The sequence below is a fragment of the Oncorhynchus gorbuscha genome, linkage group LG06, assembly GCF_021184085.1.
Source record: "Oncorhynchus gorbuscha isolate QuinsamMale2020 ecotype Even-year linkage group LG06, OgorEven_v1.0, whole genome shotgun sequence".
Classification (NCBI taxonomy): domain Eukaryota; kingdom Metazoa; phylum Chordata; class Actinopteri; order Salmoniformes; family Salmonidae; genus Oncorhynchus; species Oncorhynchus gorbuscha.
In genome coordinates, this window is record NC_060178.1 from 64118820 (window position 1) to 64134263 (window position 15444).

The 15444-nt window shown below is 43.0% G+C and overlaps 1 protein-coding gene across 4 annotated transcripts in view; it reads left to right on the forward strand.

Annotated features, from left to right (window-relative positions):
* LOC124038230 (latent-transforming growth factor beta-binding protein 1-like) overlaps positions 1-15444 on the forward strand; it is a 137879-nt gene that overhangs the window by 103661 nt on the left and 18774 nt on the right. For 3 of the 4 annotated variants that reach the window (XM_046353825.1, XM_046353826.1, XM_046353827.1), the window contains 8 exons: positions 1670-1795; positions 2122-2241; positions 5529-5651; positions 8871-8993; positions 9666-9791; positions 12293-12421; positions 14511-14633; positions 14788-14919. In XM_046353825.1, the coding sequence (XP_046209781.1) occupies positions 1670-1795; positions 2122-2241; positions 5529-5651; positions 8871-8993; positions 9666-9791; positions 12293-12421; positions 14511-14633; positions 14788-14919 (1002 nt within the window). The remainder of the gene's footprint in view (positions 1-1669; positions 1796-2121; positions 2242-5528; positions 5652-8870; positions 8994-9665; positions 9792-12292; positions 12422-14510; positions 14634-14787; positions 14920-15444) is intronic. The other variant, XM_046353828.1, reaches the window with a different exon arrangement.

Here is a 15444-nt window from a genome sequence, read left to right on the forward strand (position 1 = left end):
GTCCTCCCCATCCCGGGATATAAATACTGTGAACACTGTCATTAGGTGGTTTCTGGTGTTTCTACACAGATTTTCTCTTCCACAAAATGACACAAAATGAGGTTTGCGGAGGCATAAAGCCAATGATTATTTCCCAGTAACTGTACTGTACTTTAACAGTCAAACATCTGAAAAGGAAATAAGGAGGATATAATTTATCACCGTTTGCCAGGGATTTCTATGTGGATATGAGTACTTGATCTATTATTAATATTAAGAAGAGTGCAAAAACAGGCAACTTGGAGGGCAACAGCCCTAAATCTTCAATAAGACAGATGGAACATTGAGTGGCTAGTTATACTTGAATCCAATGATGAAAACGAAACTATATTGGAGAAAAATAAACACAACATGCAGTGTGTTGGTCCCATGTTTCGTGAGTTGAAATAAAAAATCCCTGAAATGTTTCACACACAATTAGCTTATTTCTCTAAAATGTTGTGTTCAAATTGGTTTATATCCCTGTTAGTGAGCATTTCTCCTTTGCCAATATAATCTATCCACCTGACAGGTGTGGCATCTTAAGAAGTTGATTAAACAGCATATTTCTGTCTGTAATAAAGCCCTTTTGTGGGGAAAACTCATTCTGATTGGCTGGGCTTGGCTCCCCAGTGGGTGGGCCTGGCTGCCAAGTGGGTAGTGGGAGCCCACCCACCCCCCAGCATGTTACACTCCTGCCCAGTCATGTGAAATCCATAGATTAGTGCCTAATGAACCTATTTCAATTGACTGGTTTCCTTATATGATCTTTGAAATTGTTGCATGTTGCGTTTATATTTTTGTTCACTTTAAAAATACTTTGAAATCACTTACTTAACCAGAGGCAACACTACATGACGAGTTAAAACCGAAAGAAAGTTTTCCACTCCATGTCCAGTCTGTTACTTGCCTGTCGTCATTTTGCTGAGTCATGCATTTACACTCTCTACTTCAAGGTGGGGGGGGGATGTTTGGTTACTAAGGAAGGGAGTGGTGTCCTGGATATCACTCCCCTCCAATTAGAGTCCCTGTTTCCTTCCTGGTTGGTTCTGTCTTTTGTCATGTCCCACAGGAAGTCCCGCCCAGGGCCCTCAGAGGAAGTTTATGTCACCTTAAGCTGGCTTTGGTCCATTTTAGGGGGCTGGGAGGGCATGAAGCAGAGACAGTCCTGGCATGAATCAGCAATGTCCATGATATTCAGTTAAAGTCAAGGAATGAGCGTCATATGAGTCACTCTTCTAGCTCTCTGTAATGCCAGACTGTCCAAATCGTTTAGATCGATGGATATCACATTCAGACTGGGGTACATAGAGATCTGGCACAGATCTACGGACGGACCAGGAGATTCCATCACTTTAGGCTGAACTTCCGCTGCCCTTGTTGATATTGGACAGAGTAATGTCTGACATGTTTGTGAAACAGAAGTGACACAGCACTAAAATGATGTGTACCCCATCACATTTCTCCGGGGTTTTGGGGATTATGCTTATGTTTTTAATGGGTTTGGGTGAGTACCAAGAAAGGGTTGATTATTCTTGAAAGATTGAGTATCTTTGTTACTATCCTCAAATCTCTCCTTCTCGATCCCACTCCTGTCTTTCTCTCCATCCCTCTCTCTCCCCTCCTCTTCCTCTCTGTATCCCTCGCTCAGATTTAAACGAGTGTCTGAACTCCCACGCTTGTCCTGAGGATGGCTTTTGTGTCAACAATGTGGGTTCCTACATCTGTCGGCACTGTGACGGCGGCTTCAGGATGAGCCCAACAGGCCAGTGTGAAGGTACAAGAAGCGCCCTTCAACGATTTGGGTTCTATTTGGAGAGCTTTAGGGGCAAGAGAATTAGAGGGGGGTTCATGGTAAGACAATGCCATGGTTGTTTCTGACATATTAACAACATGATATGCATATTGCCGACTTACACTTCACCCACACTTAAATCCTTGGCCTTTTTGTGGTGTTGATTCAGTGCTTGCCTCTATCCTCGCCTCTCTCTCTTTCTTTTCCCCCCACCTCTACTCTCTCTCTTTCTCTCACTCTCCTCTCTCTCTCTCTCTCTCTCTCTCTCTCTCTCTCTCTCTCTCTCTCTCTCTCTCTCTCTCGAACAGATATAGATGAGTGTCTGGACATGGGTGTGTGTCCATCCGGCATGTGCATCAACTTGCTGGGCTCTTATGAGTGTGATTCGTGTCCAGAGGGCTTCCAGGGCCAGGGAGGACAGTGTGTCGGTATGTGACTGCACATCCTCTCTCGCTCACAAATAATCAGGAGCATCCAAATTAGCAGGGGAATTGGGACACAGACTGTATTTCCGACAGGGTGTATATCGAGAGGATATCACTATTTAGAATTTCTAATGCTACCCTGCACTGACAGTCATAAGTGTTTACCCTGCTGTTGGTCATATACAGAATACAGTGCTGTAGCTAGGGATGTTACGGTGACATATTACTGCCACACCGGTGGTTACGAGTCATGATGGCAGTCAAATTCCATGTTCCACCGTTTACGGTAATTAGACATCTCCAAGCTCTGATGCTGTCAATGGTCATTAGTAGCCTACCAAACTTACTAACTGCCTGGTACTCTGCACTCTATTGTCCCTCTAATCACTCTGACATCAATGCAAATGTAATCGAAAATCTAATCAAACACTTCATGACAGCTCATGTTGTGCAATATTTCTATAGGCCATGCAATTGCGTGAGAAAACAGAGTGATGGCCTCTATTAAAAAGAGGAGGATCCAATCAGCTTTCTATATGCTAGGCCTACTATATTTATTTCTCAACCTTCCGAATATTAAGCACGTTGCTTCTTTTTAAAACAGGAGTAAAGCCTACCTGGCTGATATATAAATGAACCACAGGGAAAGCATCCTTCATTCACTATTAAAGTGCATCGATTAAATGTATTTTTTCCCCGCTGCCCCTGTTTCGAGACAGATACAGTACATGATAATGGTCCATTCCAAATCAAAACATTATTTCCCACATATATTATTTAGTGTATGTAAAGACATGATTAAATCAAGAAGCATTGCTGCGCTTATAATGTTAAGAAATAGCCTAATAGTTTATCAACATTTTAAGCTAAATGTTCTCATCTGTTGCTTCAGGCTCAAATAGGTCAACTTTTGCACTATGGGGATAGTTGATTGACATAAGTTAGTGCTTTTGCTGGTAGTTAGGACTACTCATATCTTCAATATGCACCTCGGAAATGGATAAGGACGCACGCTGTTGCGTTCAGGTGTGTCTGTCTTCACTTGTAGCCTGTGAGAAAGACCCGATCACGTGACTGAGAGCCATGTGAGTGAGAGGTGCTTCGGCACGCAGCGGGGAGAAGGGAATTATAATGATCATATTCAGATCAAGGGCATAGCACCACTGGTGCAAAAGGCATGGATTTTTTTAGGGGCTTAATGGCCACACAAAGGGAATGCAGTCGGGAAATTCAAGGCATTATCAAGTGCTTGTCAAATTGTGAATGAGAGACTGATGAAGTGTGTACAGTTTGTGCAAAAAAAAACTAAGCAGAGCTCAAGCCTTTCATACAACTTCTTTTTTGCATCATACAGCCTTGGAATGTATTAAAAATCAAAACATATAGCTCTACATTTGTTACATAAATAACTCTAAATTAATCATATAATAGTACCTGTTTCTTTGTTAACTGCTCAACACAGAATAACCGCATGTGCATGTGCGCACTCCCTCAAATCGTTTGAAGAAAATATATTTTTTATTAAAAAATGCTACGGAATTCTAAGCCATATTGTCTGCTAAATGAACTAGTGTAGCCCACAGCCATATGGCATAGTCAGATCAGGGCCTAACATAAGGGCAACTCGGAGTATGTTATTCTGTTCTTCTGAAATAGACTACATTTTCTTCATATCATGCTTCTTTAGACCTGTCTAAAATAAATAATGGATTTCTTGTGAAGGTGTAGGCTAAATTACATGGATTTATTAGACTTTTAAAAAATCTAGAGGTCTGCATCAGTGGCTTGTAGGCTATGCTTGGAAGACAGGAGATGCTAAATGTGTTTAAGTGAATTAACAGTCAATTACTGTGGGACTGGCAGTTATTTGCTTGACAATCACCGGCTGACAAAATGTCATGACCGCCACAGCCCTAGCTGTAGCCACCTTCTGAAACGCACTAGCTAGATGCGGAATGCAGAGTAGGTCGCTGGGTACAGTCTGTATTGTCAGTGAGGTACATGATGCCTCACATCAGCTTTAATCCTAGCTCCAGGACATCATGTGAGCTGCCTGGGAGACCTGCAGCAGAATCAACGCACACATTCCACGAGTGAATTTCCTACACTTTATAGACCGTATTCCTACACTTTATAGACAGTATTCCTACACTTTATAGACAGTATTCCTACACTTTATAGACCGTATTCCTACACTTTATAGACAGTATTCCTACACTTTATAGACAGTATTCCTACACTTTATAGACCGTATTCCTACACTTTATAGACAGTATTCCTACACTTTATAGACAGTATTCCTACACTTTATAGACCGTATTCCTACACTTTATAGACAGTATTCTACACTTTATAGACAGTATTCCTACACTTTATAGACCGTATTCCTACACTTTATAGACTACACTTTATAGACAGTATTCCTACACTTTATAGACCGTATTCCTACACTTTATAGACAGTATTCCTACACTTTATAGACAGTATTCCTACACTTTATAGACAGTATTCCTACACTTTATAGACAGTATTCCTACACTTTATAGACAGTATTCCACAGCCATATCATTTAACCATGAGTTTCAAGGAATAATCTAATCTCATTCCTAAACCGTTTCTGTTTAATGGGCAAAGAACACCTCAGGAAACAAATGTAGTATTTCTGTTTACGCTCAGTACAGTATAAGTCCCACAAATCAACCAATTAAAAAGCCACCATATGGACCCACATTTTCCTCGAAGTCGACCGGTTTCTGTTGAAACCATAGGTGCGTCACTCAGCCCTTCCAGAGAGTACGTGTTGCATGCGGTGGATGGTTGACTGTGAGGTTGTGAGGAGTATTCACACAGTGTCCTGACCCAGCCACGCCACAGTGGGTAGGCAGGGTGCAGGTCGGGACAGGAAATCATTAGGCCATGTGACACATAGGGAGACCTCTAGAGTCTCACTTGAGGTAGTGGTGCTGGTTTAGGTCCTTAGCTAGGTCATGCCAACTTTCAATGGGTCTGTTTCGTGTGGTTGTATCTTATCCAAGACAATGAGGGTTGTTTACACACATTATGATGCAGTTCCAGGTGCGTTACCTTATGCCAAGTGAAGGTTGGCCCAAACATTGGTTTTGAGATCCATTAAACACACTGTGAAGCATGAAAAAATAACATTGTGCTGGAGTTTGGTTTTCTAATATCATATCCAACATGGCAGCATGTTTAGACATTTGAGATATTAAACACATTGTAAAAATCTTTGACTACATTTCTTTCCCTCCTGTTTTCTTGACTCTGCCCAGATGTAGATGAATGCCTGCACCAGTCAACTTGTGCCAATGGGAAGTGCTCCAACTTTGAGGGATATTTTGTCTGCTCGTGTAACGATGGATTCACGCTCAGCCTAGAGGGACAATCATGTGAAGGTAACACCCTAATTCTAGTGCTTTATGGTGTTATGGGACTTTCAAGTGACAACTCAAAACTAGCTCTACCAAGTCCCTGAATGATCTAGAAGACTGGATTCCATTATTACTGGATGATATCATAGTTTAGAGAGAATCACCATTTTGTCCAAACTGAATTAGCCACTGGTTAGAATCTTCCAGAAAACCCATAAATGTAAACAGCATAATAGCGGCAAAGAGCGAATGCCGTAAAAGTAAGCACATATTACCTCATAATCACTTATTTGTTTGGGCACTGTTTGTATATGTGACATAATGAATGACTCTGCCTGTCTAAGACAGTCAGTTTAGCACAGCGAAGCACTTTTCCCGAACTTTTCCCACAGTGTCTTTAATGCCAGTCACAAGGCGCCTTGCTTAAGATGGAGACCTTGTAGTGCAGGTTTGTAAATCATTCAGAATTGGCCTGGCAGCGCTCGACCTTTTCAGCGGACCGTTGTGCCCACAGTGAAGCTATTGGGCCCTGCTAAATAAATGATGGAATTTCAGTAATCACCCTGGGCTGTTTGGGGCAATGAAAGTATATGAAACCTTTAAGAGTTGCGGTATATCAATATCTCGTCATCTTTCTCCCAATACGCCACATCAATATCTCTCGCTGTTTACCTGGCCCACCTCTTGCACCTGAAATGAGAATAATCTTTTCCCTGCTACCTTGCTCTTGGAGTCTGTGTATCAAAGTGTGAGGCGATTCAACCCCAGGAAAACTTGAAAATAGAATATATGTTCAGGAAATGTTTATATACATGCTTTTACATTTGTAGCACAAATTATTTTTTTGAAAATCATGAGGACCTAGACATGCCTCCTGTAAAAAACTATGATCTGTGAACATTACATGATACAGACAATATCTTGGTCATTATACTCTTATAATGTGAAAATATGGAGGATGTCTAGATTCTGAGCCCACTAGCTTGTAGAGTATATTGTTTAAAACAATATGTATACAAATTAGCACATACAAAAGGGTACTTTGAGATATTCCTATCAATATGTTGAATTTTTGATAAATGAATGTGAAAAATACTCCCTATTTGAGAGCACACCATAAGAAGTATGATGAAACTAGGATGTTGTCTCTATTATGTACGGTTCATGGGTCATAGGGTCTTAGAAGAGACACGTATAGGTTTAAAACGGGCGGACAATTGCCACTTTCATCCGGATTTTCAAAATGTTTTTGATATTGTTTGCATACATCACATCCTTCGACCCTATTATTTCTTAAGTTAATAGCCGTGTTTGATGTTATTGACTTTTAGAATCTTCAATGTAGCATCTGAACTAGAGGTCGACTGATTAATCGGAATGGCCGATTAATTAGGGCCGATTTCAAGTTTTCATAACAATTGGAAATATATATTTTTTTTACATCTTTATTTAACCTTTATTTAACTGGGCAAGTCAGTTAAGAACACATTCTTATTTTCAATGACGGCCTAGGAACTGTGGGTTAACTGCCTCGTTCAGGGGCAGAACGAAATATTTTCACCTTGTCAGCTCGGGGGATTCAATCTTGCAACCTTACAGTTAACTAGTCCAACGCTCAAACCACCTGCCTCTCATTGCACTCTATGAGGAGCCTGCCTGTTATGCGAATGCAGTAAGAAGCCAAGGTAAGTTGCTAGCTAGCATTAAACTAATCTTATAAAAAACAATTAATCAATCATAATCACTAGTTAACTACACATGGTTGATGATATTACTAGTTTATCTAGCGTGTCCTGCGTTGCATATAATCGATGCGGTGCATATCGTTGCTCCAATGTGTACCTAACCATGAACATCAATGCCTTTCTTAAAATCAATACACAGAAGTATATATTTTTAAACCTGCATATTTAGCTAAAAGAAATCCAGGTTAGCAGGCAATATTAACCAGGTGAAATTGTGTCACTTCTCTTGCGTTCATTGCACACAGAGTCAGTGTATATTCAACAGTTTGGGCTGCCTAATTTGCCAGAATTTTACATAATTATGACATAACATTGAAGGTTGTGCAATGTAACAGGAATATTTAGACTAATGGATGCCACCCCTTAGATAAAATACGGAACGGTTCCGTATTTCACTGAAAGAGTAAACGTCTTGTTTTCGAGATGATAGTTTCCGGATTCGACTATATTAATGACCTAAGGCTAAGTCTATGATTTGATAGAGCAGTCTGACTGAGTGGTGGTAGGCAGCAGCAGGCTCGTAAGCATTCATTCAAACAGCACTTTCGTGCGTTTTGCCAGCAGCTCTTCACTGTGCTTCAAGCATTGCGCTGTTTATGACTTCAAGCCTATCAACTCCTGAGATTAGGCTGGTGTAACCGATGTAAAATGGCTAGCTAGTTAGCGGGTGCGCGCTAATAGCGTTTCAAACGTCACTCGCTCTGAGACTTGGAGTGGTTGTTCCCCTTGCTCTGCATGGGTAACGCTGCTTCGCGGGTGGCTGTTGTCGTTGTGTTCCTGGTTCAAGCCCAGGGAGGAGCGAGGAGAGGAACGGAAGCTATACTGTTACACTGGCAATACTAAAGTGCCTATAAGGACATCCAATAGTCAAAGGTATATGAAATACAAGTGGAAGAGAGAGAAATGTCCTATAATTCCTATAATAACTACAACCTAAAACTTCTTACCTGGGAATATTGAAGACTCATGTTACAAGGAACCACCAGCTTTGAAATGCTCTCATGTTCTGAGCAAGGAACTTAAACGTTAGCTGTCTTACATGGCACATATTGTACTTTTACTTTCTTCTCCAACGCTTTGTTTTTGCATTATTTAAACCAAATTGAACATGTTTCAGTATTTATTTGAAGCTAAATTGATTTTATTGATGTATTATATCAAGTTAAAATAAGCGTTCATTCAGTATTGTTGTAATTGTCATTATTACAAAAAAACAAAAAACAAATCGGCCGATTAATCGGTATCAGCTTCTTTTGGTCCTCCAATAATTGATATCGGGTATCGGCGTTGAAAAATCATAATCGGTCGACCTCTAATCTAAACCTTCCAAATGTCATGTCATATATTTATTTTATTGTATATAACTGCCTTAATGTTTCTGGACCCCTGCCTTGGCAGCAGCTAATGGGGATCCTGAATAAATACAAATACCTTACTGCTTTTGTTTGATGATTTGTATGCTAGTTCTGCCCTAACAGTGCTGTGTGTTGTGCCCCAGATGTGGATGAGTGCCAGGATGAGCAGGTGTGTACCAGGGGGCACTGCCAGAACACTGTGGGTTCTTACCTGTGTAACTGTGGGCCGGGCTTTAGGGCCTCCCCGGCGGGGGACCAGTGTGACGGTAAGACTCTTACTACCCTCTGACTCTTACCATTACGCACTGACTTACACCGTTATACGCTGACTCATACCATTGTACACTTACTCATACAATTACACCCTCACGTTCAGAACTGCATACGGTCTCATGCGGTACAATGTCCTACTGTGCAGTGGATGTTTTGGGACACTTTGCAGTTAACTGTGTTTAGATAGATCTGAAAAAAAGTTCTTAAAACCACTCTGTTCTGTTAATGATTCTGAAGATTGCATTTTTGGACTCAGCATCAGCAAATACAGTATCAATATTATGTACATTGTTAATCTAGTTGAATGTATTTTGAATCATGGAATGTACAGCATCAATCCACCAATCTATTTATAACACTCTCTTCCTTTTGATTGTTGAACTTGTGTTGCTGTCCGATGCTCAGGTTTGTTGATGGTTCAGGAGTTGATTTTCTGTTTGATGAATCCCACCATAGAATCTACCTTAATTAAAACCCTGAAATGGACTCACCATCCGCACTCATATCATCTGTCTGCGCATAAAGCATAGTGTCTGTGTTTTGGTCCATGTGTGTGTGTGTGCGTGTGTGCGTGCGTGTGTGTGCGTGCACATTATGTGCATCTTTATGTGCATTTGTGCGTGTGTGTGTGTTGCCTGCATTGAGAGCTGTACCTGTGGTTGCAGATGTGGATGAGTGCCAGGAGCTGACCATGCCCTGTGACAGTGTGGGCCAGTGTGTCAACAACATGGGCTCCTACCACTGCAGCTGCCCCCAGGGCTACCAGCAGATCAACGGCACCAGCTGCCTAGGTATAGGTCACTCGCTCCCTCACGTTCTCAAAACGTACATGCAAAGACACACACACACACACACACACACACACACACACACACACACACACACACACACACACACACACACACACACACACACACACACACACACACACACACACACACACACACACACACACACACACACACACACACACACACACACACACACACAGATGCAAACAGACACAAAAACCATGTATTATATATACAGTACCAGTCAGAGGTTTGGACACAACTACTCATTCAAGGGTTTTTACTATTTTATACATTGTAGAATAATAGTGAAGATATCCAAACCATAAAATAGCACATACAGTCGTATGAAAAAATTTGGGCACCCCTCTGAGGCTGCATAATAATTTACTCTGTCGTCACAGAAAATGATCACAGTGGCATGCCATTCATTTTTAATAAAAGCTGAGTACTGGGGTATTGTCCAGACAAAGATGTTTAGTGTAGCAATATTAAGTTGTATGAAATTAAATCAGATGTGAAAAATAGGCTCTGCAAAAATGTGGGCACCCTTGTCATTCTGTTGATTTGAATACCTGTAACAACTTAGGCACTGATTAATTGGAACACACAATTGGTTTGGTGAGCTCATTAAGCCTTGAACTTCATAGACGAGTGCATCCAATTATGAGAAAAGTTATTTCAGGTGGCCAATTGCAAGTTGTTGTTCTCTTTGACTCTCCCCTGAAGTGTGCCAACATGGGGGCCTCAAAACAACTCTGAAATGACCTGGAAACAAAGATTGTTCAACATTATGGTTTAGAGGAAGGTACAAAAAAAGCTATCACAGACATTTAAGCTGCCAGTGTCCACTGTGAGGAACATAGTGAGGAAATGGAAGACCACAGGCACAGTTCTTGTTAAGGCCAGAAGTGGCAGGCCAAGTAAAATATCAGAGAGGCAAAGGCGAAGGATGGTGAGAACAGTCAAAAACAGTCCACAGACCACCTCCAAAGACCTACAACATCATCTTGCTGCAGATGGTGTCACTGTGCATCGTTCAACAATTCAGGGCACTTTGCACAAGGAGAAGCGGTATGGGAGAGTGATGCGGAAGAAGCCTTTTCTGCACATACGCCACAAACAGAGTCGCTTGAGGTATGCAAACGCACATTTGGACAAGCCAGCTTCAATTTGGAATAAGGTGCTGTGGACTGATGAAACAAAGATTGAGTTATTTGGTCATAAAAAGGGACGTTATGCATGGTGGCAAAAGAACACAGCGTTCCAAGAGAAACACTTGCTACCCACAAGCTGTGTGGCCAGTGCCAGTACTGGGAATCTTGTTAAAGTTGATGGTTGCATGGATTCCACTTAATATCAGCAGATTCTTGGGAATAATGTTGAAGAATCAGTCACAAAGTTGAAGTTACGCCGGGATATTTCAACAAGACAACAGCCCAAAACACTGCTCAAAATCTACCCGGGCATTTATGCAGAGGAACAAGTACAATGTTCTGGAATGGCCATCCCAGTCCCCAGACCTGAATATCATTGAGAATCTGTGGGATGATTTGAAGCGGGCTGTCTATGCTCAGCAACCATCAAACCTAACTGAACTGGAGATGTTTTGTAAGGAGGAATGGTCCAAAATACCTTCATCCAGACACTCATTAGAGGCTATGGGAAGCGTCTAGAGGTTGTTATTTTAGCAAAAGGAGACTAATTTTGTTTTTGATGCATATTGCACATTTTCTGTTAATCCAATAAACCTCATTTCACTACTGAAATATTCCTGTGTCCATCAGTTATTTTATAGATCTAAATGAAATTGCTGATCCAAACACCCAATTATTTATAAATGGAAATCATGGAAATTGTCAGGGGTGCCCAAACTCTTTCATAGGACTGTACGAATGCCAAGAGTGTGCAAAGCTGTCAACAAGGCAAAGGGTGGCTACTTTGAAGAATAGAATATTATAATAATATTTGTTTAACACTTTTTTGGTTACTACATGATTCCATATGTGTTGTTTCATAGTGTTGATGTCTTCACTATTATTCCACAATCTAGAAGCTAGTAGAAATGAAGAAAAACCCTTGAATGAGTAGGTGTGTTTTAACTAGTGCTGTATATACATCTCTTCTTTTAGGGGATGTACCTACACACACATGCAGCTGTACACACCCTCTCACTCATACGTTAACTTGTTCTGACACACACACACACACACATCATGTGAGCGTGCCAGAGAAGCTGAGAGGCCAGGTGATGTCAGTCTGATGTACCAGGTGATGTCATACGTCTCCCTTGCCTGTGGTAACGCTGCTGTCGTCCTTCATTGTGTGTGTGTGTGTGTGTGTGTGTGTGTGTGTGTGTGTTTGTGTGTACGGAGTAATCAGAGACAGGGGCACCTGCAGCTGTTGACAAGCCTCTTGCCTGTATCCACCCCTCCCTCCCTGGTGTGTCAAGTTGAATGACCTCACACCTGTGTCTTGGTCTGGCTGGTTGTCCCCTACAGATGTTGACGAGTGTCTGGACGACCCGGAGCTGTGTTCCCCACACGGGGAGTGTCTCAACGCCGAGGGCTCCTTCTACTGTGTCTGTGAGAGAGGCTTCGCTGCAGGCCAGGACACACACACCTGTGAAGGTACAGTAGAATACGACGCGCCGCGTCTTCCTCTGTAGTTGTTGTCGCTCTGTTTCTGTGGCCCGAGAGGACTGGTGGTACAGTATATGATACGCTGTTAGAGTGGTTAGGTGTGTTAGGGGGCGGCTCACTGAGTCACTCATTTTGTCACGCGTTCACACGGACATTCACTCACGTCACTCTCTCACATCACTCTTTCTCGAGCGTGTGCACACACTATGCACACACATGCAGTGTGTGTAGTACTGGGTTAAATGCACATACAGTAAATTCCATTTACGCACCTTTTTTATTTTGCGCAAGAGTTTACCCAACTTTTTTTTTTTTTACTGCTTCAGCACTACACACACACACACACAAAACACACACACACACACACAAAAACACACACACACACACAAAACACACACACACACACACACAAAACACACACACACACACAAAAACACACACAGTCATACATACACAATCTTTCCTCAACACCCGTTGTTAAAGTTGTGGTTTGATTGACAGCAGTCCCATGTTTGGCTGTAGTTTCCTCTGGTTCAACTGATTGTTTATCTGACGTTAGTTGGATGCTTGTCTAACGCCTCCGTATGCTACCGCCTGGTCCCTCCGCACTTCCGGCTCTGTCTCTCTCCCTGCCGTTGCCTTGATGCTCCTGGAAGAGAGTGGCTTTCATTTCTTTCACATATGGCTCCGGCTATTTTTCCACCAAAGACCTTCATGCCAGGAGTCTTGCCCCGTGCCAGAGTTGTTTTAAATGCCCTTTCCTGCAGTAAAAAAAGAGAAAAAACAAAGAAGGAAGCCTTTGAGCTCGCTGTCTAGACGAGGAGGAATACTTTCTGCTGTACTCTGTTACTCCTGATTTATGCAGGAGCTCAGGCTCAGTCAGTGAGGTCCTCCGTGTGTGTGTGTGTGTGTGTGTGTGTGTGTGTGTGTGTGTGTGTGTGTGTGTGTGTGTGTGTGTGTGTGTGTGTGTGTGTGTGTGTGTGTGTGTGTGTGTGTGTGTGTGTGTGTGTGTGTGTGTGTGTGTGTGTGTGTGTGTGTGTGTGAGTGCGCGTGTGTGCGAGTGTGTGTGTGTGTGCGTGCGTGCGTGCACGGAGTGGTGGACAACATATTCCACACTTACCACTACAATTGACAGTTTTTGGTCCTAATCTGCAGTCATCCAATTTTCTCTTTTCATGTAATTTCACTACTCCCATTACTAAGGAAATGAATTAGGCGGATGCTCCATAGTATGTGAGCATCCTGCATGTTGTGTAAGTCTAGAAAGCAGAGTTAACAGCAGATGGCTTTCGCAGGTGTCATCACTGAGACTGAACTACAGACACATGATCCTCCCAAGCTGAAAGGAGGCAAGCAGAGAAATAGCATTTACTGTTAGGGGAGTTCTCCTCTCCTCCCTGTGATATAAACATGTTTTCAGCCCGAACATGGCTCCATGATAGGCCCCCCTGAGGTGGGGCCCCGACCTTGTTTGATCCTGGGAACACGGGCCCAGTGAACCAGCAACAGGACAGGGGCCATAAAACACCTCAGCGCCCCCCAACTCAGCCCCCCCCCCTGTTTATATTGGACAAGTAGAACCACAGCTGAGGAGCAGACTGGGACTGAGGCCTGGAACACAATAAAAGCAGAGGGGTCATGGCTCCCTGCTCCTCTACCCAGACCCAAGCTTGGCTTAAGCACCGTAATACCCCCACAGACTGTCCTCCCCTGTAACAGCCAAAGGATGTTCTGACCCCTCGAAGAAGAATGGTTGGGCTTCAGGGAGGGCCTGTTTGACAGCCAGATTGAATTGTGTCCAGTTGAGATCAAGAGGAAGATGTAACCTGCTTTGGCCTGTTCTATCTGCTTCGTGGTTGTCTCTCCCTGTCTCTTTCATCTTTAGGCTCTTATGGCGGGATGCTGTTTCTTTGAGTCTCAGTCTACGGACATTCAGGGTATTCAAAGACATCAAAGTCCTTGGACTCCAAGAAAGGTGTTGGATGTTTGTTTCCAACACCTCCTTTGAGAAGGTTTTTGTTGGCATGTGAAGTGGTACATACCGGTATGCCGGGCGTGACTGTGTGTTTCTTTGCAGATATGGATGAGTGCTCGGATGACACCAGGTGTGTTGGCGGCTCCTGTGAGAACAGCCAGGGTTCCTACAGATGCCAGTGTGACACTGGCTACCGCCTGCAGCCAAACACTGACACATGCCTGGGTTGGTAACACAACTACATATCCCATCATTCTCTATACCGATCATGATATCCCGAGGACTGCAATTCAAGCATCGCTACTGTGTTCACTTCAGTGGGGCGTACAGGTGTTTAGCTGAGTGTTGACTGGGGTACTGTGGTGCTGTGCTCTCCCAGATATCGACGAGTGTGAAGAGTTGGGCCAGAGTATCTGTGGGGCGTGGCTCTGTGAGAACACAGAGGGCTCCTATAGGTGTGTGGTGGACTGCCCCCCCGGACACGACCGTGGCCCAGAAGGCATCTGTGCTGGTGAGTCAGCATCACGGGGGCATCAAAAAGGAGGCCACAGGCATGCCAACTTTCCGTTGCTTCAGCTGCTGCCCCATCCAATTCTTTGAAATGCTCATGTGCCAATCAAGTGTCTTACTTTGTGCTTTTCTTCTACCCATCCAATGTATCTCATCTTACCCTCCTCCATCCATCCATCCATCCTTTCACCCATCCATCCATCAAAACTCACCTTCCTCCCTCACCCATCAACACGCCTTTCCATGCTGTTCCCCATCTTCAAACATTTCTGTTCTGTCCTATCAACTCTGCTTTGTAATAGACACTGATCACCACAAAGAGTCAACTTGACTTGACCCCTGTACATGTATGGGGTGGGGTGGGGGGGGGGGTCTTCTAACGGAGTTGTACTGTCTCTTTGGTCCAGCTAACTAAAGCTGTTTCTCTACGAATTAACTCCACAGAACAGGTCCCTCATTGACCATAGTAACTCACTCTGAGCATCTGTCGTGAGGCAGCAACATTACATCTGTTGCATTTGCTTGT